The sequence below is a fragment of the Saccopteryx leptura genome, chromosome 2, assembly GCF_036850995.1.
Source record: "Saccopteryx leptura isolate mSacLep1 chromosome 2, mSacLep1_pri_phased_curated, whole genome shotgun sequence".
Lineage (NCBI taxonomy): Eukaryota > Metazoa > Chordata > Mammalia > Chiroptera > Emballonuridae > Saccopteryx > Saccopteryx leptura.
Window position 1 is genome coordinate 38617382 of NC_089504.1, and position 26236 is coordinate 38643617.

Sequence of the window (26236 nt, forward strand, 5' to 3'; positions counted from 1 at the left end):
CCTCTGCCTTCTTTCTAGCTGTTTGAAAGTATTCCTGGGGCAGGGGAGTGCTTCCAGCAAAGCCTCCCCCCCACCCCCATCAGGGTATTTCACATTGTCCAAAATCCATAAGTCCATCCAACAAAGAAGCCAGTGCTCGCTCCAGTCATAGTCCAGGAATCAGTCCACGCACATGGGGCCTCAGCCACCCCCCCTCATCCCTGTTGTCCTGGCAGGCCTTACACTGTCCCAAAGAGGAGCATGTGGCACTGGCAGTCAGCATTTCCATCTCTGCTCTGGAGGTCATGATGGCATTCCCCCCTATGTCCCAAAATCGCAGACCTACCAGGGGTGTAGTTGGTGCTCCTTGCTGCTGGGCTCTCACCTTCTGGAGACTGCAGATCGCAACTCCAGACCGATTCTCATCCTCCAAAGAGGAACTGAAAACACCAGTTCCTGCCGCCTGGCTCGTGCCCCAAGCCGTTGCCTTCTACTCCGCAGGCCTTGCAGCTGGGCCCCAGCCTCAGCCCTAGCCTCCCCGCTGGTGCTGGCTCTCCACAACGTCCAGGGCATGCTGCAACTCATAAACCTATGATTCCTTCTCCAGCATCTGCTCCATTTCCAAGCAAATCTTGCAAACCTGGTTGGCTTCCTCCAGTGCTTGCTTCAGCTCCAGGGTCAGCATCTCTTTCTCCGACGTTTGCTTGAGCTCCTTCCACTGCTCGGTTTGCAGGTCCCGCGGGCAGCCTCTTCCACAGAGCTCTCGGTTTCCTCATGCATGGCTGTAAAAGTCAGCCAGCCTACAGCCCCCAAAAGGAGAGCCATGGGGAACGATAACTGTTGGGCAGATAAAATATATTATGCTCACTTTGTTAAAGACGGCGCTGCCCACGAGGAGACCATCGCCCAGGTGATATAATGTGTGTCTCTGTGGGCAGGTAGAATCCTTGTAGCCTGGTGCTTGGTTTTGGGATTAAGCCTTTCCCACCCGTTTTGATGTGGGGTGGTACAATCCAATCATGCCTCAGAGAAGTGACTTTGTATTAGAGACTTCCCTATTTTGTATATTGGATTAAGGGTTTGGATTTCTACTTATAAAATGGGGGCAGAACAGGAGCTTGGGCTCTTGGTTCCTGGGATGATTAGCAGAGAGGAGAGAGCAAAGAGCAGAGAAAGGCCATGTGGAGGAGGCCAAGAGAAGCAGCCAAGATGGCAGAGTGTTGAGTAAGATGCCAGTTTGTGTAGAGTTTATATCTGGATAAGGAAGGAGATGGGGAACAGAGGTGAATAAGTCTGGTGAGCTAGAAACCTTTGAATCTAGGAAACTCGGATAAGTCAGTAGCTTTGTGAGCGCTGAATGTGAGTGGGTTTTGGAGCCCAGTGTGTATTTTTACTTGCCCGCTGGGTGCAAGCTAGAATTAAAGATGACAGCCCATCAGTTTTTGGCTCCCTTGTTTCTTTACTGACTGTCCGAATCCTATGCGAACCTGCATGGGCCCGGCTGCTATGATGGTGGCCCTGGCCCTGACTACTGGCTTTACAATAACAGCAGCCAGTCCTCTACTCCACCGCTCAAAGGTGGTGGTGGCTCCATACTGAACTGTATCGAATCCTGCCACAGACTATGTCAAATGTAAAGCCTGTAGCTGCAGCCACCATCACAGCTACCTGGCCCATGCAGGTTCACATTGGATTCGGACAGTCGGTTAAGAAACTACAGAGCCAAGAACTGGAGGACCATTAGCTTTAATCCTAGCTTGAACCCAGTGGGCAAATAAAAACACACACTGGGCTCCAAAACCCACTCATTCAGTGCTCACAAAGCTACTGACTTATCCGAGTTTCCTAGAATCAAAGGTTTCTAGCTCACTAGCCTTATTCACCTCTGTTCCCCATCTCCTTCTCTCTGCACAAACTCTGCACAAACTGGCTTCTCCTTTGCCATTCTGCCATCTTGGCTGCTTCTCCTCTCCTCCACGTGGCCTTACTCTGCTCTACTCCTAGAATTTAATCCCTCTTCTCCAGAATAACATGATCTCTTTTCCTTTTAAAACCTTTTGGCATGAAAGCCCTCCCCCAACACATATTAACATTATCACACCCATCCCAAGCAGAAAGGGCAACTAATATCATCACCTGGGAGATGGGCTTCCATGTGGGCAGCACCATCTTTAACAAAGTGAGGATAATATATTTTATCTGCCCAACACTTGTAAATTTTAATATGTAGGGATGTTTTTTCCTTTCAATAGATCCTGTAGATCAGTGTTTTTCAACCACCGGTCCGCAAACTGGTGCTGGTCCACCAGAAAATTTTATGTGGGTCCGAGAAGAGTTTATCACCCTGATGTATGAAGTTATAGACCCAATGATTATAGACTCTATAATCTTTATACAACATCCAAGTGGTTAACTCTTTCATGGACCGGCACAAAATTTCTGGTGAACTGGTGGTTGAAAAATGCTGCTGTAGATAAATGTTGTAAACTTGTTAGTAATTAACTATTGTATCATGCTCCCTGTAAAGCCAGTAGGCAGGGCCAGGGCCACCATCACAGCAGCCTCCTGGCCCATGCAGGTTCGCATTGGATTCGGACAGTCAGTAAAGAAACAACGGAGCCAAAAACTGGTGGGCCATAGTCTTTAATTCTAGCTTGCACCCGGCAGGCAAGTAAAAACACACACTGGGCTCCAAAACCCACTCACATTCAGTGCTCACAAAGCCACTGACTTATCCGAGTTTCCTAGAATCAAAGGTTTCTAGCTCACCAGCCTTATTCTCCTCAGTTCCCCATCTCCTTCCTTCTCCCTGTACAAACTCTGCACCAACTCTCTTCTCACTCAGCACTCCGCCATCTTGGCTGCTTCTCCTGGCCACATGGCCTCTTTCTGCTCTCTGCTCTGCTCCCTCTGCTCTCTCATGCTAATCATCCCAGGAACCAAGAGCGCAAGCTCCCGTTCTGCCCCCACTTTATAGTCTAGCTTCACAACCTTTAATCCAATATACAAAATAGGAAAGTCTCTAATACAAAGTCACTTCTCTGAGGCATGATTGGATTGTACCGCCCCACATCAAAAAGGGTGGGAAAGGCTTAATCCCAAAACCAAGCCCCAGGCTACAAAGATTCTCAACACACATTAATATCACCTGGGCAATGGCCTCATGTTGGGCGGATAAAATGTATTATGCTCACTTTGTTAAAGATGGAGGCCGTCGCCCAGGTCGCCCAGGTGATATTAATGTGTGTTGAGAATCCTTGTAGCCTGGGGCTTGGTTTTGGGATTAAGCCTTTCCCACCCTTTTTGATGTGGGGTGGTACAATCCAATCATGCCTCAGAAAGTGACTTTGTATTAGAGACTTCCCTATTTTGTATATTGGATTAAAGGTTGTGAAGCTACACTATAAAATGGGGGCAGAACGGGACTTGGCTCTTGGTTCCTGAGGTTAGCATGAGAGAGCAGAGAGAGTAGAGCCAGCAGCAGGAGGAGGCCACGTGGAGGAGGCCAGGAAAAGCAGCCAAGATGGCTGAGTGCTGAGTGAGATGCCAGTTTGTGTAGAGTTTGTATCTGGGATAAGGAAGGAGATGGGGAACAGAGGTGAATAAGTCTGGTGAGCTAGAAACCTTTCATTCTAGGAAACTCGGATAAGTCAGTGGCTTTGTGAGCACTGAATGTGACTGGGTTTTGGAGCCCAGTGTATGTTTTTTACTTGCCCACCGGGTGCAAGCTAGAATTAAAGACTATGGCCCACCAGTTTTTGGCTCCGCTGTTTCTTTACCAACTGTCCGAATCCAATGCGAACCTGCATGGGCCAGGCTGCTCTGATGGTGGCCCTGGCCGTGCCTCCTGGCTTTACACCTCACGTGGGCAGCACCATCTTTAACAAAGTGAGCATAATACATTTTATCTGCCCAACGCTCCCCCAACCTGTATGTGATCATGTCTATATAACTAGCTTCAGAGCTATACACAAGATTACACGATTTAGGTTAGCTATATCCCGTGTAAGTCATATGTAGCCGGCTTATTAATAAATCTCCTCCTAAAAATTCTTCTGTATCCTGCCTTGGTGTCTCTACGTAACCCGTGGAATTAAAGTACACTACTTTATAACAGTGGTAGGGTTGTAATCCAGTATGGTCTGAAGCTACTCACCAGGTGCACTGGCTCTGGGGCTTCCCAAGAGGCACCAGGTCAGCCACCACCTGTGCCCTGCTTGGAGCCATCCAGCAAAAGTTACAGAGTGTTGTGCAGATGGCTGCTACTTGTACCACAAGGGAAACTTTCTCAGGATTCACGTGCTGCATACAGTCTTTCTTGTGAACACACAGTAAGGTCTATGGAGAATAACCTGCAAATGAGTGTGAATTGCTCTTATATGTAGAGACCCTGGATAGGAACATATAACAGGGACAGAGTTCAGTGCCCTAAGGCAAAGGCCACAGTGGCTTTACTGACAAAAGTACTGAATGCAGTACTGTGCTGAATAGAGCACAATAAAGATAGAATTAGCAATTCTGATTAATCAATAGGTGGGGACATTTGAGCTACTCCCTTGCCCTTCTGTCTGCTCTAAAGAAGTTCCCCTTCCTGACTCCTTCATTCTCTTCTCTGCTTCCTCATTCTCTTCTCTGCTTCCTGACTTCCTCATTCTTGTCCCTGCTTCTATTTGTATGCATTAATAAATACCCATAGGTCGGTGGCATAGTGGATAGAGCTTTGAACTGGGATGTGGAGGACCCAGGTTCAAGACTCCGAGGTCGCCAGCTTCAGCGTGGGCTCATCTGGTTTGAGGAAAGCTCACCTGCTTGAACCCAGGGTCGCTGGCTTAAGCAAGGGGTTACTCAGTCTGCTGAAGGTCCACAGTCAAGGCACATATGAGAAAGCAATCAATGAACAACTAAGGTATCACAATGAAAAACTGATGATTGATGCTTCTCATCTCTCTCTGTTCCTGTCTGTCTGTTCCTATCTATCCCTCTCTCTGACTCTCTCTCTCTCTGTAAAAAATCAATCAATCAATCAATATCCATAGGAACTGGGGGTTGGGGCCATCTCATGAAACCTGTATAGGGGATTATGTGGTGGTCTCCCCTAGGTTTCTCAGTGCATGCCATGTGGTCTCCAAGTAGTCAATGTCTCCACAACACTTGTACTGTGACTTCCAGAGTTTCTGTATTTTCATGGTGGCCTACCTTTGGCCTTTAGCAATTCCTTAAAACTTATAGCTGAGTTCTTACCAGCTTTATGGTGTCCAGGAAGAAAGTTATCCCCAAAGAAACAAGTGCACCTGTGCAATACCTTCTTGGAGGTACTTGTCTTGTCTTAGATTAAGAATAATTAGGTTGCCCAGGAACTCCAGGTCTCTGATAAGATTTTTTTGTTTGTTTTTGTTTTCGTTTTTGTTTTTGTTTTTTGTATTCCTCTGAAGCTGGAAACGGGGAGAGACAGTCAGACAGACTCCTGCATGCGCCCGACCGGGATCCACCCGGCACGCCCACCAGGGGCGACGCTCCGCCCACCAGGGGGTGATGCTCTGCCCCTCCGGGGCGTCGCTCTGTCGCGACCAGAGCCACTCTAGCGCCTGGGGCCGAGGCCAAGGAGCCATCCCCAGCGCCCGGGCCATCTTTGCTCCAATGGAGCCTTGGCTGCGGGAGGGGAAGAGAGAGGCAGAGAGGAAGGAGGGGGGGTGGAGAAGCAAATGGGCGCCTCTCCTATGTGCCCTGGCCGGGAATCGAACCCGAGTCCCCCACACGCCAGGCCGACGCTCCACCGCTGAGCCAACAGGCCAGGGCCTCTGATAAGATTTTTAAAGTGAATTTGCAGAATGTCTTATGATTTCTTTTGATGTAATAGTGAAAGTGTTGTAAGGTATCAAAAGTTACAGAATTAATATTAATATTTTAGGAAGCTTAAAGAACATTTTATTAATTTGAGCTAGTTGTGCAGAAAGATTTTGTAAGTGTGATTTCTATGCTTGTGTGATTAGCTTCAAAACTAGGATGGCTGATAGCACTGTATTGTAAATGCAGAGGGGAAGGAGATTTAGATACTCTGACCTTCTCCCACACCTGTAAGGAAGCAAGTGAATAGCTAGCCAGGTGCAGGAAGAGAAAAGATTAAATTAAACCTTTTCTTATATTGATGGGCCATTTACAGGCATTTGTCCCCATGGAAACTACCCCTTCCCTTCTGAAAGCGTGTAGTTAATGTATATATATCTCTGAACAAAGGAATGGCAGGTGAACACTAAAAAATATAGGAATATCTTTTAATATGTAGAGTGACATTTTTACTATTATGTTACCTTATAAGTTTTAATGTGTAGAAACGTTTTTTATGAATCCTATAGACAAATGTTACAAACTTGCTAATGAATTGTGTCCCATCCCCCCCCCCCCTTCATCCTTTTCCCAAACCTGTGTAGGTGAAAACAAAAGTTATAAGCTTATGCCGTGATGTCAGGCTTTCCCTCCGCCCATGTATAATTAAGGGTATATAACCAGCCCCTAGAATATTAATCAGACACACGATTTGGGACTGCTGCCCTGTGTAAACTATATATGGCCGGTATATTTAATAAATTTCCTCCTTTAATAAAACTCTTCAAAACTCATCTGGATTTGGTGTCCCTACAAAAACCCAGGGAATTGTGGATTGGGTACTGTAAAGCCAGTGGCCGCGGCTACCATCATAGCCGCCTGGCCCATTCAGGTTCACATTGGATTCGGACAGTCAGTAAAGAAACAACGGAGCCAAAAACTGGTGGGCCATCATCTTTAATCCTAGCTTGCACCCAGCGGGCAAGTAAAAACACACACTGGGCTCCAAAACCCACTCACGTTCAGTGCTCACAAAGCTACTGACTTATCTGAGTTTCCTAGAATCAAAGGTTTCTAGCTCACCAGCCTTATTCACCTCTGTTCCCCATCTCCTTCCTTCTCCCTGCACAAACTCTACACAAACTGGCCTCTCACTCAATGCTCCACCATCTTGCATGCTTCTCCTGGCCTCCTCCACGTGGCCTCTCTCAGCTCTCCTCTCTGCTCTCTTCTCTAATATTAATCTCAGGAACCAAGAGCGCAAGCTTCCATTCTGCCCCCACTTTATAGTGTAGATTCATAACCTTTAATCCAATATACAAAATAGGGGAAGTCTCTAATACAAAGTCACTTCTCTGAGGCATGATGGGATTGCACCACCCCACATCAAAAAGGGTGGGAAAGGCTTAATCCTAAAACCAAGCCCCAGGCTACAAGGACCCTGCCTGCCCACAGCCCGCCCCCAACACACATTAATATCACCTGGGCGATGGCTTCCATGTGGGCTGCGCCATCTTTAATAAAGTGAGCATAATATATTTTATCTGCCCAACAGGTACTTTACAACAAAAGTAATGCTTTTCTTGTTTTCTTCATCATAAGCAAAATCCAAAAGCCCCCCAAGAAGCCCTATTTTGTAGTTAAATATGTTGCATGTAATTGAGAGCAATTATTAACTAATTGTAAAACCAGTAGCCACGGCCACCATCACAGCCGCCTGGCCCATGCAGGTTCGTATTTGATTCGGACAAACGGTAATGAAACGACAGGTCCAAAAACTGGTGGGCCATCATCTTTATCCTAGTTTGTACCCGGCGGGCAAGAAATATACACAGTGGGAAAACACTTCCTTTTCCATTCAGAGCTTCCCAAAGCCACAGACTTATCCGAGTTTCCTAGGATCAAAGTTTTCTACCTCACCAGCCTTATTCACCTCTGTTCCCCATCTCCTTCTCCCTGCACAAACTCTGCACAAACTGGCTTCTCCTTCAGCACTGCCATCTTGGCTGCTTCTCCTCTCCTCCACATGGCCTTTCTCTGCTCTCCCTTCTAATGTTAACCTCAGGAACCGAGAGAGCGAGCCCCCGGTCTGTCCCCATTTTATAGTGTAGAAATCAAAACCTTTAATCCAATATACAAATAAGGAAGGTTTTGATACCAAGTCACTTATCTGAGACATAAATGGGATTCCTCATAAGAGTGCACCACCCCCTATCATGCAACAGTCAAAGGTGTGGGCAAAAGCTTAGTTTTATTTATTTTTTACTTTTATTAATTTTTAGAGAGGAGAGAGAGAGAGAGAGAAGAGCAGGAAGCATCAACTCCCAAATGTGCCTTGACCAGGCAAGCCCAGGGTTTTGAACCGGCGACCTCAGCATTCCAGGTCGATGCTTTATCCACTGCGCCACCACAGGTCAGGCAAAAGCTTAGTTTTAAAACTAAGCCTTAGGCTATAATAACTTTGCCAGCTTACAGCCTATCTCCCACACCCAAAGCGAGCAAACATATATGTCATATTTAAAAACTTATTTGACCAACACTAATATAGGTACTGATTTCACTCATTACTCAAAAAATAAATTCTAAATGAAGCAAAAGTATTTGTTGGGCAGATAGAGTATATTATGCTCACTTTGTTAAATATGACGCTGCCCACGAAGAGGCCGTTGCCCAAGTGATATTAATATGTGTTGAGAATCCTTGTAGCCTGGGGCTTGGTTTTGGGATTAAGCCTTTCCCACCCCATTTTGATGTGGGGTGGTACAATCCAATCATGCCTCAGAGAAGTGACTTTGTATTAGAGACTTCCCTACTTTGTATATTGGATTAGAGGTTGTGAAGCTACACTATAAAATAGGGGCAGAACAGGAGGTTGCCGGCTCTTGGTTCCTGAGGTTAGTATGAGAGAGCAGAGAGAGTAGAGGAGAGCAGAGAAAGGCCATGTGGAGGAGGCCAGGAGAAGCAGCCAAGATGGTGGAGTGCTGAGTGAGATGCCAGTTTGTGCAGTTTGATGCTGGAGAAGGAGGGAGATGGGGAACAGAGGTGAATAAGTCTGGTGAGCTAGAAACCTTTGATTCTAGGAAACTCGGATAAGTCAGTGGCTTTGTGAGCACTGAATGTGACTGGGTTTTGGAGCCTAGTGTGTGTTTTTACTTGCCCGCTGGTGCAAGCTAGAATTAAAGACTATGGCCCATCAGTTTTTGGCTCCGCTGTTTCTTTACCGACTTTCTGAATCCAATGGGAACCTGCATGGGCCGGGAGGCTGCTTTGATGGTAGCCCTGGCTTCTGGCTCTACATTTGGCGTAGTCGGCAGGATTCGATACAGATCGGCAAGGAGCCTTTGAGTGGTGGAGTAGAGGACTGGCTAGTGTTAGGGTTCCCCATGGCTGTCCTTTTGGGGACCGTAGGCTGGCTGACTTTTACAGCCATGTGTGAGGAAACTGAGAGCTCTGTGGAAGAGGCTGCCTGGGACCTGCAAACCGAGCAGTGGAAGGAGTTGGAGCAAACAGGAGAAACCGATGCTGACCCTGGAGCTGGAGGAAGCGCTGGAGGAGGAGGCCAACCAGGTGTTCGAGATTCGCCTGGAAGTGGAGCAAACGCTGGAGGAGGATTCAGAGGTTCGTGAGTTGCAGCTTGCCCTGGATGTTGCGGAGAGCCAGCAGCAGCAGGAGGCCAGGGCTGAGGCTGAAGCTGAGGCCAGGTCCGGAGCTGCAAGGTCTGCGGAGCAGAAGGCGGCAACGGACGGAGGCTCGAGCCCGGCAGCTTGAGCTGGTGTTTTCAGTTCCTCTTTGGAGGATGAGGAGAATCGGACTGGAGTTGCAATCCGCAGTCTCCAGAAGGTAAAAGCGCAGCTGGAAGGAGCACCTACTACGGCCCTGGTAGGTCTGCAATTTGGGGACACAGGGCTGGACATGCTATCCGGAGCAGAGATGGAAATGCTGACTGCCATTGCCATGTGCCCCTCTTTGGGACACTGTAAGACCTACCAGGATGGCAGGAATGAGGGGGGTGGCTGACGCCCCATGTGCTTGGACTGATTTCCTGGACTATGACTGGAGTGGGCATTGGCTCCTTTGTTGGATGGATTTACGAATTACGGATTTTGGACAATGTGAAATACCCTGATGGGGGTGGGGGGCGGCTTTGCTGGAAGCACTTCCCTACCCCGGGAAGCTTTTCCCGTGGCTAGAAAGAAAGCGAGGACATTTTGCACTTTGGGCAAAGTGCTCAGAGACTGGTGAAGTGTAACTTTGTAATTGTTGAAACTGTATTATTTTTGCTGTTGTAATTTGTGTAATGTTCTAATTTCCTTGCACAGGGATGCCAGTGGTATAAATTGTGGATAGTAAAGTGAGCATAGGGGTGGATTGTTGGGCAGATAGAGTATATTATGCTCACTTTGTTAAATATGACGCTGCCCACGAAGAGGCCGTTGCCCAGGTGATATTAATGTGTGTTGAGAATCCTTGTAGCCTGGGGCTTGGTTTTGGGATTAAGCCTTTCCCACCCCATTTTGATGTGGGGTGGTACAATCCAATCATGCCTCAGAGAAGTGACTTTGTATTAGAGACTTCCCTACTTTGTATATTGGATTAGAGGTTGTGAAGCTACAGTATAAAGTGGGGGCGGAACGGGAGTTTGGGCTCTTGGTTCCTGAGATTATCATTAGAAGAGAGAGCAGAGGAGAGCAGAGAAAGGCCACGTGGAGGAGGCCAGGAGAAGCAGCCAAGATGGTGGAGTGCTGAGTGAGATGCCAGTTTGTGCAGTTTGACGCTGGAGAAGGAGGGAGATGGGGAACAGAGGTGAATAAGTCTGGTGAGCTAGAAACCTTTGATTCTAGGAAACTCGGATAAGTCAGTGGCTTTGTGAGCACTGAATGTGAGTGGGTTTTGGAGCCCAGTGTGTGTTTTTACTTGCCCGCCGGGTTCAAGCTAGAATTAAAGACTATGGCCCATCAGTTTTTGGCTCCGCTGTTTCTTTACCGACTGTCCGAATCCAATGGGAACCTGCATGGGCCGGGAGGCTGCTTTGATGGTAGCCCTGGCTTCTGGCTCTACAGTATTGAAAGGCAGAAACTGGGGGATGAACTTAAAACATGAGGCTGGTGTGTTCCAAAAGGAAAGTTTATTTTAAAATCACTTGGGGGCAAGTGGACTAAGACCAGAGAGTGTCAGCCCCAAGCTGCTTCTGTGAGCGGTAGATATGGGGGTTGTCGCAAGTTTTTGCTAGGATGGGGTGCCTGCACCTGGGTAAACTCAGATTAGCATATTGAGGTTTTTGTGGCCTTGGTTACTAATTTAACAAGGGGAATTCTGCTGCAGAGACACAAGTTCTTTGATTAGTACAGACTTGGTGTCCTTGGTAAATTCTGAAGACAGCCAAGAGGTCAGTCTCCCAGGAACAGCTGGGGGCCTGAGTCTGTGGCTAGGCTTTCAAAAACAATGATTGTGATTTAACCTCCCCTCATGGCAAGGTCCCTCCCCAGTGCAAGCTTCCCCAGACATTCCTGGGAAGGTAACTGTTTTGTTACATTTCAACGTGAAGGCCAGGCAGCTTTTAGGAGAGAGAACAGTAAGCAAATTAACCCTAACCTTATGGGATGTTTGGGTGAGGGGAATATGAGTTTTACAGGAGCTAATTTAACCCTAACAGGTATAAGCATAAAATATAAGAATACCTGAAGAATTGGGGAGAACTTTTTTATAACTTCAGAGGGGGAAAAACCTTTTTATGTTTTCTTAAATCAGAGAAGCCATAAAAAAAAACCCACTAATAATAAAACTAATAAATTCAATGACATAAAATGCAAAATTTTCTACATGGCAAAAAAAATCACCATACACATATAAATCAATAAGTAAAAGATCATGTGGGCAAAGAATAGGAACATATATTTAACAGAAAAGTAAATAAACATACAAAAAGGTAATTAGCCTGCCTTAAAACACATTTGTGCCTGACCAGGTAGTGGTGCAGTGGATAGAGCATCGGCCTGGGACACTGAGGACCCAAGTTTGAAACCCCCAGGTCACCAGTTTGAGCCTGGGATCATAGACATGACCCCATGGCCACTGCTTAAGCAAGGGGTCACTAGCTCAGCTGGAGCCCCCAGTTAAGGCAGGCACATATGAGAAAGTAATCAATGAACAATTAATATGCTGCAACTATGATTTCATGCTTCTCATCTCTGTCCCTTTCTGTCTTTCTCTCTCTAAAAAAATTTTTAATTGTAAATATATAAGATATAATTTATTATTTCTCAACTTGACAAGGATAAAGAATTTGATAATACTGAATCAACAAGTATGAAAAGAGAGGCACCCTTACATAGTTTGGGTGAGAGTGAAAATTCATCAATTGGTAGGGCAAATAAGCAACTCAACATTTAAAGTAGTCATACCTTTTCATCATCAATTTAACTTTAACAAATTTTATATGTACTTATACCTGTTCATGAGGACTTACAGACATGATATTTGTATCAACATTATTATTTAGAGCAAAAGATTGTAAATAACTAAATATCCATGAATGTGGGATTAAAGATAATATTGAGGTTCTATCAAAGGAGGCATTATATTAGCCTGACCTGTGGTGGCTCAGTGGATAAAGCGTTGACCTGGAATGCTGAGGTTGCCGGTTCGAAACCCTGGGCTTGCCCAGTCAAGGCATATATGGGAGTTGATGCTTCCTGCTCCTCCCCCCTTCTCTAAAATGAATAAATAAAATCTTAAAAAAAAAAAAAAATTTAAAAAAAAAAAAAAAAAAAGAAGGCATTATAGCCTCATAGAAAACTAGCCCTGGCCGGTTGGCTCAGTGGTAGAGCGTTGACCTGGTGTGCAGGAGTCCCGGGTTCGATTCCCAGCCAGGGCACACAGGAGAAGCGCCCATCTGCTTCTCCACCCCTCCCCTTCTCCTTCCTCTCTGTCTCTCTCTTCCCCTCCTGCAGCCAAGGCTCCATTGGAGCAAAGTTGGCCCAGACGCTGAGGATGGCTCTGTGGCCTCTGCCTCAGGCGCTAGAATGGCTCTGGTCACGACAGAGCAATGCCCCAGATGGGCAAGCATCGCCCCCTGGTGGGCGTGCCGGGTGGATCCCGGTCGGGCGCATGCGGGAGTCTGTCTGACTGCCTCCCCGTTTCCAGCTTCAGAAAAATACAAAAAAAAAAAAGAAGAAAATTATAGACACAAGATGTATCCATATAATTAAAACAAGAAAGAGTGAAACAGTATCACATCTTTCCATGTGTGCAGAAAAATTTATCAATTTATACTTCCTAAATTAACTTTGAAAGATACATAGGGAAGTAAAAGAGGAGACAAGGGTGGGAAAGAGACATAGCACATACTTTCTCTTGCCTTTTGAATTCTGTTCTGTGTATATTTATGCCTACTTTTTATAAAAAACAATTAACTTCAGTAACTGAAATCAATAAAATGTACTGGCCCTTCATCAAGAGGCCTCACAGCTGCACCTCCAATCTTTCTCACAAGTCCTCTTCAATCCACCCACTGAAATGTCTGCTAAAAATGGTCTGCATTTCTTATTGCCAAATGTTGATGTGTTCTGCATGTTGCTAAGTTTCCCTCCCCCTTGGAACATGCTTCTTTGCTCCACAGCCTATACTTTTAGATCCAACTGCAGTGTCACTCTACCCAGGAGCCATCTCTGACAATGCTGATCGTCGCTATGCTTTCTCTTCTCTGAAATAGGATGTCTGTGCCCTGGCCGGTTGGCTCAGAGGTAGAGCATCAGCCTGGCATCTGGATGTCCCGGGTTTGATCCCCAGTCAGGGCACACAGGAGAAGTGACCATCTGCTTCTTCACCTCCCTCCCCATCTCTCTCTTCTCCTCCTGCAGCCATGGCTCGGTTGGAGCAAGTTGGCCCTGGGCACTGAGGATGGTTCCATGGCCTTGCCTCAGATGCTAAAAAGCTCAGTTGCCAAGCAATGGAGCAACAGCCCTAGATGGGTAGAGCATCACTCCATAGGGGGCTTGCCAGGTGGATCCCAGTTGGGTTGCATTCAGGAGTCTGTCTCTCTGTCTCCCCGCTTTTCACTTAAGAAAAATAAAACAATAAAATAAAAAGAAATAGGATGTTTGTGACCTGGGCCTTACAAATGAGTATATAATTCTCTTTGTTCTAGATTTTTGACTCTTGCTTCATGTTCATTAATTAGTCTTACCTTGGAGACCCAATAGTTAAGTGTTTTGAGAGTAGGAAGGCAACATCGCTCAAATGTCTTTGTATCTCTGACATTTCCCAGCTCAGGGATAAGCACAAATGGAGGGTTTACCATGCCAGCTGGCTAGAGTACTGAATGCTGGAGGAAGAACCAAAATAACTTAAGAGATTTTGAGTCTAAGGAATTTGAGCTGTTAAACTATTATCCCAGAGCAAAAAAAAACTCTCAAATAAATTCAGAAATCCTGGGATATTGCAGTCATATCATAATATCCACAGAAGCAAGTAACATAATGTCTAAATCCTTAGTCAACATATAGGAATGATAGGTCCTGGGGCTGATCAGATGGGGGAAATCTGGGGCTAAAAGTTACTAAAATCAGGTGTTTTCTTTTTTAAAAAAACAACAACAGGTAAACAGCACAAATGCTGAGAAGATAATGTAGGCCCACATGCAGCAATTAGGTTGTGACCCTTAGTTGGAAGTGGTCACTATCTCTATTTTCTATAGGAAATCACCTTTCTGACCAAGTAGCAGAAAGGCTGTCACATGGGTAGAGGCAGCTCCAGGACAAAAACATTGGGATAGTGCTTCAGAAGTGAGCCAAATTCATTTGCCTGTTAAAAGTAATGTTTCAATCTCTTCCCACATGAAGAGATCGAAGGCTTCCCTTCCCACATATATACATTTAGAGATACTACCACCTTGTCCTCTCCCTGTCACATCAGCCATGGTCTCCTTCATGTACCTCTGTTTTCCCATCACGTACTGCTTGTAACATCAAGGCTCTCCATTTCCAAGTCATAACAAGACTCTGCCTTCCCCAAGCTTGTGTGTGTTTCTCAGATACATTGCCAGTACAGGTGGGGGAGTTGGTGGAGATCCCTCTGTCCCTCTTCCTCAAGAGGTGCCCTGTGTCTCTACACACTCAATTTTCTGAGGATGGGTGACCTAGCAGTTGTCATGAAGGAGAGAGTCAAGCCACCAGGTCGGTGGAAGGTGAGGAGAATGAAGAGAATGTGGCAGCATAGACACTGCCTGTGATCAGGCACCTTTAGTCTCTGGCTCCGTAACCTTTACAGACAACCAGACACCCTCATCAGCAGAATGAATAACCACACAATCTTCCCTAAGACATAAAATTCTTTGACACTACACTTGCCCTGTGACACAGAAGGGCTTTGTGATGTAGTCTGGTGACCTGGTTCCATCCTTTGTGAGGCAGAGAGGACAAAGTATAGCATTGGTGATCATTAAGCACTAGGACCCTGAATGCCTAGATATAGGAAAGGCTGGTCTTCTCCTGCTAATGAGGTTTAGACCATGTTGAGCTTTCCTTTTGTTCTTTCGAATGTTGGCTATTTCTTATATACATATGGCACCATCTTCACTATTATCCTAATTATCTGGCAAGTGAAAAGGAATCACCGTGGATTAAGGTTAGAAACCAAAACGAGCTGCTGCCTGGTAAGGAAACATTAACACCACAATTGAACAGTTTAAGTCTTAGATAAGAACCTTTTTAAGATCTCAGAGTCTCTTCATTGCCAATTTTTATACCATACATTCAGTTTCTCTAATATGGTACTTTTCTCAGAGCCTTGATATAATTTATTATCAAGCCTTTCCTGCATTGTATTCTATTGAAAACTCAAAAACCTCTCTCTCTGCCTTGGGTGGAGACCTAAGTGAAATGAATCTACCTCACTGGATCTTGGAAGTCCTTCCAATGTGGAGGCTACTTCTGCTTGGTGAACCTAGTCCTAGGACTATTAGAACTAATCACCTCCCCATTTAATCTATTCCACTGTCCCTCCTATGTTATGCTTAGCCCCCTAAAGAACCGTCCTGGGAAAGAGGAAAGGAGGTAAGGAATATGAAAAACGTGGAAGTAAGTGAGAAATAATTGGAAAATGAAATGTTGAGGTAAAACGGGTGAAGCAGAGGAAGGAAATGTAGATATTTAAAACTGAAATGTAGATATTCCTTAAAAAAAAAGGAATTTGGAAATTTATATTAGTTTTGTCTTATTGTGAACATGAAAAGAACAGGGGGCCCAGTTTCACATTCTAACTTTTTTGTTTTTAAGCGTCACCAAAAAGTCAGGCAAAGGGCAAGAGATGCAGCATCAAGAGGTAAAGTCCTAGTCTCTTCTCTGACTCCCCTCCTCTGTGGGCAAGGCTCCTATGAAACTTCTCTGTGTGACCTCTGTTGCCAGGAGCCAGGTGCTCTAACCACTGAAGGTTCCAATTCCCCAAGTTGACAAATTCCCCCAGAAGACTTTATTGGGTGGAGAATTGGAGCCTGGGAATGTCCCAAAATCCTCCACCTTACCCCAAGGAATGAAGAATGAGGAAGTAGGGCAGAAAAGTCCTTAGTTGTGTCACTTACTTGTTTTATGACCCTGTGGAAGTCGCCTTATCTCTCAGTGTTTTATCCATGAAATGGGCATCTGAAGGTCTTGCCTCACTCACAGTGTGGTTATGAAGATCTAATGAGATTGAGGTCCAGGACAAGCACATCATATCTGGTTAAGTTGTACAAGGACATGCCTTGCATTGACTGTTGGGGTTTTCAGTGTCTTGTCATTCAAAGGCCTTCAGCTTCCTATAGGATGTCCCTGAATCCTCTCCCATTCCATGTAACACTGTCGCCTGGTTTCTCAGCTAGGAGACGGTCCTGGAAAGAAGCTGAGAAGCCATGGGAGCTGCTCTCTATCATGAAAAGGTGATCACTTGCTTTTTATAGTCTCCCAACTCCAGTCTGGACTGTGAGGAGTTCTCTGCTTGGCCTGGGACAGGGATGAGGAGGGGCAGAATGGCTGGAAGAGAGTCAGACACAGTGGAGCTGGAGCACTGGTGCAGAGGGTTGCCAGGGCAAAGCGGGCTCAGACGTCTCAGGAGGGAGGAGTCTCCAGTTCTGTTCTGGGCTAAGGTTATGGTGCTCCTGGAATTCAGAATTTGACCTATTCTTAATTCATAAAAGACTCTACATGGGTTTGCACTCAGCCACAAAACCAGGTATCCAGCCAAGAGAATGAATAAATATGTGTATAAATAAATCATCATTGTCACATTCTCCTTACAACCTATAGCCTTTCAAGGACAGACCCCTGGAGCCTGCTGACATTACCTCTCTGGTTATGTCTTTAAGAAGTCCTGTTCCCGAGACAGCCCTCAGTCAAGAGGATGTCATCTCATCCTCGTCTTAAGAATTCTAGAGATTGAGTTTGGCTTCTAAGAGTGTTGGTTATGCCCAGGAAGCAGAGTTCCCACAAGGACCTCATTTTCCACTGCTTGGAAATATTAAATACTGTGCCTTTCTTAGCCCCAAGTGAGACTGAGCCCAGGTTCTTCCTGGTGAGGGCCCTGGCGAGGCCCCATCAGCTAACTGTTGGCTCCCCCCTCCTTTGATCCCATTTCCTGGTGAAGCTTCTCAGCACAGGTCAGCAGATAACTCACCACCTGTCAGTCTTTCATGGCCCTGTGCTCCATGGGTTGTCTGGACCTTCCACAGCAAGCCCCAGACTCTCACCCAGCACACTATAACTTGCCAAGTGGCATTTCCCTAAGAAGTAAAGTAGAGGAGTGAACACTGGAGGGTGGTGAAGAGGCCCCAGGACGTACAGGACTAGGAAGGGCAGGGCCAGTGTTTAAGCCATGACTTCCAAAGAGGCAGTTGTCACTCCATCACTAACAGTTGCCCTGTTTTCTCTTCCAGCCAGAGCTGGCTTCCTCAGGAGGGAAGTGTGCGGAGGCTCCTGTGTGCAGACTCTTGCTGCCAAATCTGCAATGCCATGGCCCTGGAGATCCAGCACTTGCTGGTGGGTGAGAACACCCTGATCTTTCCCACTTCACCAGGACCATCACAGAGTACCCTTTGCCTAGAGATTTTGTCCAAGTCCACTATGCCTGTTGAGTAGAGTTTGAGGCATCATTCCACGCACTCCAGAGAGCACTTATTTTCATCTGCAAACCCTTCAGTGTCACAATTAATGGATCAGGCATTCTTAACCTGGTCAGCTGCCCAGTCAGCTGCCCAATCAGGCAGTTCAGTAAGTGTGCAAGATTACTGAGCTGAAAATGTCCAGCTAGAACAGGGATTTCAAGTGCCAGGCATGTCCAGTGTCCAAAAGACTATGTCTTCTTCACAGTTTGAGGGACCTATGATTCCAGTGAACCAGGAGGAGATGATACAGAGCAACTTTAACTTTGTGTACGGGAACCAAGGTCAACAGTCCTTGCATCCCCAGGTCTCTCTAATGACCCTCAACCTAGAAAACACTATGCTCACACATTCCATGGCCCTGCCTATGGTCACTGTCCTCCCTACCCACCTGCCATTGCCCAGTCCTGAAGTCTTGCAGATTCTTGAGGTACATGTTAAAAAATGGATGCATTTCCAGAGGTGGGGGCTGCCCAGGCGTGTAGAGGAGTCCTTGAGGCAGCTTATGCCAAACCCACAATTATTTCACCAACCTATAAACAATCAATCCCTTTCTTTCCTCCAAAATAATACTTCTAGACACTCTGTTGAGAAATTTGCAGCCATTTCCTTCCAGACCTGGGGTTCCTATCTGGCTGGCCAGGCTACCCAGGCACTCTGGGTTTCTGAATGGTCCAAGATGGACCCAATACAAAGGCACCACCACCAGCAAAACCCGAACCATGTGGCTCTTGCCTTGCCCTCTCCAACCTTTAAAGACTTAAGTGGCCTCTATTCACTTACTGAGCAACAGGCTAATGGCTCAGTGGGCCATTTGCAGCAGAAATACAACCAGCTATTCTGTGGCCTCCCTTCTCTGCACAGTGAGTCCCTAACTAACACCTTCTTGGGCTCACAAGTGCACTCCACGATCGGGAACATGCCCAACCTGCCCTTGAAGGATCCTTTTCTTTTCAAAGAGCTCTCCTGCCTCCCTCTGCTGCATAGAACTCCACCCCAGTCAGCCCCACCATCATCCCCATCTTCCCTAGACTGGGTCACACCTTATGACCATCAACAAGCCCAGATGAATGTCCCATTTCTGACTCTGGCCAAGTGTGAAGCCTTGGAGTGGCACCTGCTGCAGAGGCAGCTCCAGCTTCAGTGGGGTTTGCCACCTGTTTTCCAGAGAACTCAGCAAACCCAGAGCCCCGAGCAACATAACTCTTGTGACACAACCCAGTCTCCTGAGACTGTGAAAACTTCCTGGCCAGGTAAGCCCATTTCCGTCCTCACAAAGGAACTACTCTTCCCTCCGGAGCATGCCCGGAAGCGGCTGAAATTCCATCTTCAGAGGCAATTAAGTCACCACCGCTGGGGCCTGCCCCAGAAGATCCAGCAGTCCCAGTTGCTCCTGGCCCACAGTCGCCAGCAGACTCCGTCCTGGAGCAGCACCGCCCCAGCCAACGTGAGTGCTCCCCAACCCTCACCCCTTGATGCCGCCGGTGCTGGTGACCCTTTCTCAGCCTTTAAGGACCCAGTGTCAGTCCTCATGCCACACTTACTTAACCAGGCCAAGGCAATACTGCAGAGCCACATCGACTTTAAATGTGGGCAGATTCACGAAGGCAAGGTTCCTGCACATGTGCATAAGTCTTGTGAGTGCATAATTCCTGAGAATCCCAGGGGCCTTGAAGTAGCTTCCTTCATCTGCATCCCAGAGAGCAAGCCCCTGGAGCTACAGGCAGCCGCCGACCCTGACCTACAACAGAAAGTTACTCCCTGGATCCCAGGAGTCCTCGATCAGCAGCAACAGACCTCGCCAGATGCTGTCCTTGAGCATCCTAGGCTACTCCGAGCCCTGTCTGAGGAAGCCGTTGAGAGACTGGAGACGACTTTGCGGCACAGGTACCTGGCCTTCTTGTCAGGACTGCCTCCTCTTTCTGTGGCTCTCCCCAAGGCCGTGGCCCCAGCAATCACCACTCAAGCTGGAGTCACGGAAGTGGTACCTGAGACTGTCAAAATCTTAGCAGCACCTCTGATCCAGATGATCTCACCTGAAGAGCAGTGTCCAAGCTCTGGGCTGTGCTTTCAAGATGCCAATGAAACTTGTGCAGAAATTGCAGATGACTTTCAGCCTGAAGTGCAAGTGGAAGGAATGATTGAGAGGGAGCCTCTAGAAAGCCAGACAGAGCCTTCTAGGCTCTACTTAATCAAGAAACCCCTCTTGGCCAAACTAAATTTCCATCTGAGAAGGAAGATGCTAGAGATACTCTGGGGAATCCCTACAAAGGCAAGGGAGTCCCGGGAACAAACTGTAGCAATCCCAGAGAGCACACCCACCCAGGAGTCTCCTGGGAGTCAAAACAACCAAAGAAAAACACTGCTCCAGGAGCTCCCCACCTCACCACACACTCCCCAGGCCCCACATCTAAAGTGGCTCCACCTTAAAGAACAGCTGGCCATTGAGTTAAAGGCAGTGAAGCAGACCCAGAAGCAACCTGGTTCCAGAGAAACGCCCCATGACTCTGCCCAGTCTTCTTCTAAGATGTCACAGCCCAGCGGAGACATGACAGAGGGCCAGGTGCTTTGTGTTCAGGTGGAGGCAAGTGTGAACAGCGCCAGCCTGGAGGAGCCCTGGAGCCCGGAGTCCCAAAGCCCTGGCCAGAGCAAGGACTCAGCCCCACTGCCCATGCTGCCTGAAAAGAAAGAGGACCCCGGCAAACGCAGATTGGCAGGAGACAATGGGGAAGGAGATACAGAGTTTGCGCTCTCCTCAACAAAAGAAAAAAGCCACCTTGCTGGAGCCCACAGGCCAGAGGGGATGCCTCTAAACAGGACACCCCGGATCCAAAGTCAATGGAGACATAACTTTTACCACAAAACTTTCTGTCAACACAGTTCCCAGCAGGGCCCTCAGCTTCAGCCCCCAGAGCTACCTCCAGGAGTCCCTGAGGGGAAAGAATCTGAGAATGATCTGCAAGACAGTCAAATCAGCCTCAAACCAGCAAAGATTCCTGAGAATGCCCAGTCTGTGGGGCCCCAGGTATCACAGGGCCAGCCTGTCCTGGGACAACTCATTCAGCATAAGCCTTTGCAGCGCCAAATTTTGCAAGGCCAGGTTTTACCAGGGCTGATGATACCAGCTTATACTCACAAGACGCCCAGCCTTCCAGAATTGGGCTTAAGAGATAAGATGAAATCCTTTCTGCAACATGTAAACCTCAAGGCAAAAGGCAAAGGGCACAAGGAATCCACGTTCTCAACAGCGAAAGTGGCCAACACCAGAAAAGAAAATGTAGAAAAGAGGATTACTCCAGCCAAAAGTCCTCTGGAGCTAACTAAGCCAGAGAAGACGACAAGAAGGAACTTGAAGGCCCAGTCCGCCCCCACTGAGAAGCAGGTGGGCCTGGCCCTCTTGGATGGCTCCTGTTCCTCAGACAGCAAGCTCTGGCACCACTCCCGCGCCCATCAACTCCACTCCGCCTCAGGTGTGAGCCGCCCCCGCCACTGCCCTCGGCACTGTCCACGAGTGGCTTGTGCCACCCTATCAGGGAACCCACTCTCTCTCACCTCAGAGAGAAACATTGGCCTGCTCAAGAAGACCCAGCACCATCAAAAGACTTTGTAGGCTCCCCAATGTCTGCATTCCTTGGAAGAGGACAGCTACTGTCATTTTCATTAATGTGCAGGTGGGGCAGAGCAAAATACAAAATCCAGTCTCTATCTCTAAGAAAGAGTTGTCTGTCTGCTCCTTCTCTCCACTGTGTTGTGTTAAGGGATGGCATGAGGGAGGCTAAAATGTCCTTCCTTTCTAAGAAAGGTGCTTTAACCTATAGTTCAGTGGGGTCAGCATTCCACACAACTCCCATTCCCACCCTGGGCAATGAATGAAGGGACTTGAGCAGAGAAGGAAGGCCTTTCTTCAAGGTGCACTGAAAGGAAATATCAGACTTGAATTCCCTCATGGCTTCCCATGGTATCCTTGGGCCCAGAGGAGCAATGTGGTCATGAGGATAGTACTGACAAGAAGCAGTGGCCAGGAATCCCACAGGCAAAATTCACTGATGACTTCTATATATGGCCACATCTGGAGAGGAGCTTTTCAGAGAAGTACCTGAAGCTGGTGCTCCAGCTTTCAGGATGTGTTTTGTATTTATCAAAAACACATAGCTAATGTGACCGGATGTCAAAAGCAAATGATAGAATCTCCCCCTCTCTGCTCCCTCCTGGTTATTGGTTAGATCTTTCTGGAGAACTCATCTGGGAGGCTGCTGTAACTCTCTTGCCTGATCCCACCTCCACTGCTTATCATCTGCATGGAATGGGTGAGTCCTGCAGTGAAGCTCACAGTAGGATTTGCAGAGGGGCTTGTTTCCCACCCTGAAGGGAAGGCAAGGAGGGGAACATACAGACAGACAGAGGCTTGAGTATTTGAGACAGAAACTGACACGTCTGACCAGGGATTGTAAGGGAAAGAAGCTAATTTGCTTTATTCTAAACAGAACCTAGAGCCAGGATGCCAACCCATCGCCCAAGTGTTTTGAGAGGGAGGTGAGTAAATACTGAGATTAGGTCTTTTGCCCATCGTGTGAGCATGAGCTGAGCCTTGTTGTCCAAAGGCAATGCAAATTAATTCAAAATCTGAACACTCACCCTGCACTCCACCAAACTTTTCCCAATATCAGGAAATGGTATACCCATAAATTTATGTTTTTGCTCACTCACCTCAAACTTGAACTCAGTCACTGGGTTCTAATCTTGATATCTCTCAACCCTATTCCTTTCCTCTGTTTTTACTCCCTCTGCTTGTGTTCCATTTCTCCTTTGTTCTAGCCTGAAAAGTTACAATAGTGTTTCATATATGCAGGGCTTAGGATAATGGCTGGTGCATAGTAATACTTAAATAGTACTTGAATCAAAAGTCTGGACTAGGGAGGAAGAGAAATCATTGTGTTAGTATGATAAGAACTATGAAATAGGGTATCCTGCCATAGAAGAAAATACTCTGCTGATAAAAACCGCAGAAGGATCACAATAAAAATGACCTTGAAAAGTATCTTGTTTTCAGAAATTAAAATATTTTAATATGTAAATAGGGACAAATATATGACAGACTATGTGACAAATATGTGATGGAAAATGACTTGACTTTGAGTAATGGGCACACAACACAATCAACAGTCCAAATGCTTTAGAGATTTTCACCTGAAACCTATGTAGTCTTATTAATCAATGTCACCCCACTAAATTTAATTTCTAAATAAAAAAATAAAAATATTTGAATACTTACTATATGCAAGGTACTATAGAAAACACAACAATAAACAGGACTTGCACAATGAAGCTCATCATCTCACAGGATAGACACATGCCCAAATTGTCTCTAATCAACATATATACTTGGGGCCCTGGTTAGGTAGCTCAATTGATTAGAGTGTCATCACACGATGCCAAGGTTACAGGTTCAATCCTCAGTCAAGGCAAATATAAAAATCAACGAATGAATGCATGGGTATGTGGAGCAACAGATTGATCTCTCTCTTTCTCTCCCTTTCTTTCTAAAATCAATTAAAAAAATTTTTTTAAACATATATACTTGGATGTCCAATATTTATCTCAAAATATAAAATTGAACTCCTGATTCCCCACCCACCACTATCACCCAATCACACATACAAAACATGCTCCAATCATACTATTCACCATATTCATTAATGGCAACTTCATCTTTCCATTTATTCAGGACAAAATATTGCTGTTGGCCTTGATGTCTTTTTCCTAACAGTCCACACCCAGTCCATCAGTAAATCCTGTTGTCTCTACCTTTGAAATGAATTCATAACATGACCACTTCTCATTCCTTCTGCTGCTATGATTACTGCAGTAGCAAAACTAATCTTCCAGCTTCTTCCTGAGATCATCCCTTCAACAGTCTATTCTCAACACAGAAGCCTGATGGTCCTCAGGGAGGGTCCTGGCTACTGATGATTGATTGAAAGATAGATGGTAGGTAGGTAGGTAGATAGATAGATAGATAGATAGATAGATAGATAGATAGATAGATAGATGTAAAACCATGGGACTGAATAAAATCACAAGGGAATGAATGTAAATTAAGGAGAGACTAAGGATTGGGTTCCAGGACACTCCAACATTAAGAAACACTGGGGGTCGGGGGTATGAAAAAGAAGAGACTGAGTGGAGCAGCCAGTGAGGTGGGAAGAAAACCAGGAGAGTGTGGTATAATAGAAGCCAAGAAAGGAAAGCATTGCAAGAAGAAAGCAACTGCATGAGAAGTTGCCAATCAGCCAGGTAGGGTGAGGACTTGGGAGTTGATTATTAGATTTAACAAGATAGAAACTATTCATGACCTTGAGAAGAACAGACTTAGGTGAGCAATGGAGAGGAAGGCATGACTGGAGTAGATTTGAGAGAGAATGAAAGCAGTTAGTGATAGCAAGTATAATCAAATGCTCCAAGGAGTTTTGTTCTGTGAAAATACAGAAAAAATAAAACAGGACCAAGAATGTTTTTAAGTGTAAGAGATATAGCATGTTGGATGTTGATGGAAAGTATATAGCTGAGAATAATAAATTGATGATGCAACAGAGCAAAGCGAAAAGTGCTGGAGCAATGTCATGGTGCAGTAATGCAGTATAGGAGTGAGTCCCCAAGTTGAATGGTTGGCCTCAGCTAAAAGCACAGAGGAGGAATTCACTGGAGGAACTAGAAGGCGACATTATTGAAGGAGGACCTTGTATATCAAGAGAAGAAAGATTTTCCCAGAATTAGGAGAGAGGGAGAAAAGATTTAAAGGAGTAAATTAGGAGCTGGGAAAGGATCATGGCAAATGAGGAGGGGCAATACAGAGGCCAGGCCAGATGGGGGGAGGAATTTTAGAAGTTACTATGGCAAGTTTTGTCTTATTTTGTATTTAAGGTCCAAGAATTTAGTAACAGTATGTGAGCCCAGGTGGGAGAAAAGCAGTGGTGGAATTCAGCTGGTTTGCACTGAATCAGCAGAACCAATACCTAATTTTTTGTTGAGTTTTCAAACTGGTTGTTAAAATAGCACTTGTAATCAGGGTTCTCTCTAAGGTGGACACCTGAGCAGGTGCCCAATGTAGAAATCACAAATTTATATTCCTTACCATTTTGTTTTGTTTTACAGAGACAGAGAGAGAGTCAGAGAGAGGGATAGATAGAGACAGACAGGAACGGAGAGATGAGAAGCATCAATCATCAGTTTTTTGTTGCAACACCGTTGTTCATTGATTGCTTTCTCATATGTACCTTGACCATGGGCCTTCAGCAGACCGAGTAACCACTTGCCCAAGCCAGCGACCTTAACCTCTTGCTCAAGCCAGTGACCTTGGGTCCAAGCTGGTGAGCTTTGCTCAAACCAGATGAGCCCGCACTCAACCTGGCGACCTCGGGGTCTTGAACCTGGGTCCTCTGCATCCTAGTCTGTTGCTCTATTCACTGCGCCACTGCCTGGTCAGGCAAATTCCTTACCTTTTTTTAATGTTCATCTGCGCAACAGCATATTCTAGGCACCTATAGTAATGTTCATTCTGTCCGTAGGTGAAAAACATTGCAATCAAGAAGCAATATGGGTGGGCCTGACCTGTGGTGGTGCAGTGGATAAAGCGTCAACCTGGAAACGCTGAGGTTGCCGGTTCAAAACCCTGGGCTTGCCTGGTCAAGGCACATATGGGAGTTGATGCTTCCTGCTCCTCCCCCCCCTCCCCTCTCTATAATGAATAAATAAAATCTTAAAAAAAAAAAAAAGAAGTAATATGGAAATATCTTTTTAATTAATTTTAATGGGGTGACATTGATAAATCAGGGTACATATGTTCAGAGAAAACATCTCTAGGTTATTATTATTATTTTTTGTATTTTTCTGAAGCTGGAAACGGGGATAGACAGTCAGACAGACTCCTGCATGCGCCCCACCGGGATCCACCCGGCACGCCCACCAGGGGCGACGCTCTGCCCACCAGGGAGCCATGCTCTGCCATGACCAGAGCCACTCTAGCGCCTGGGGCAGAGGCCAAGGAGCTATCCCCAGTGCCCAGGCCATCTTTGCTCCAATGGAGCCTTGGCTGCAGGAGGGGAAGAGAGAGACAGAGAGGAAGGAGAGGGGGAGGGGTGGAGAAGCAGATGGGCGCTTCTCCTGTGTGCCCTGGCCGGGAATCGAACCCCGGACTTCTGCATGCCAGGCTGACGCTCTACCACTGAGCCAACCGGCCAGGGCCTCTAGGTTATTTTGACATTTGATTATGCTGCATTCCCATCACCCAAAGTCCAATTGTCTTCC

General features: G+C 46.4%; 1 protein-coding gene across 1 annotated transcript; it reads left to right on the forward strand.

Annotated features, from left to right (window-relative positions):
* Window positions 1–15310: 15310 nt before the first annotated feature.
* On the forward strand, window positions 15311–21542 carry SPATA31F1 (SPATA31 subfamily F member 1). The gene is given in 4 exon segments (XM_066362857.1): window positions 15311–15454; window positions 16077–16122; window positions 16654–16714; window positions 17708–21542. Coding segments are annotated over 4 exon segments (4086 nt in total).
* The last annotated feature ends 4694 nt before the right edge of the window (window positions 21543–26236 follow it).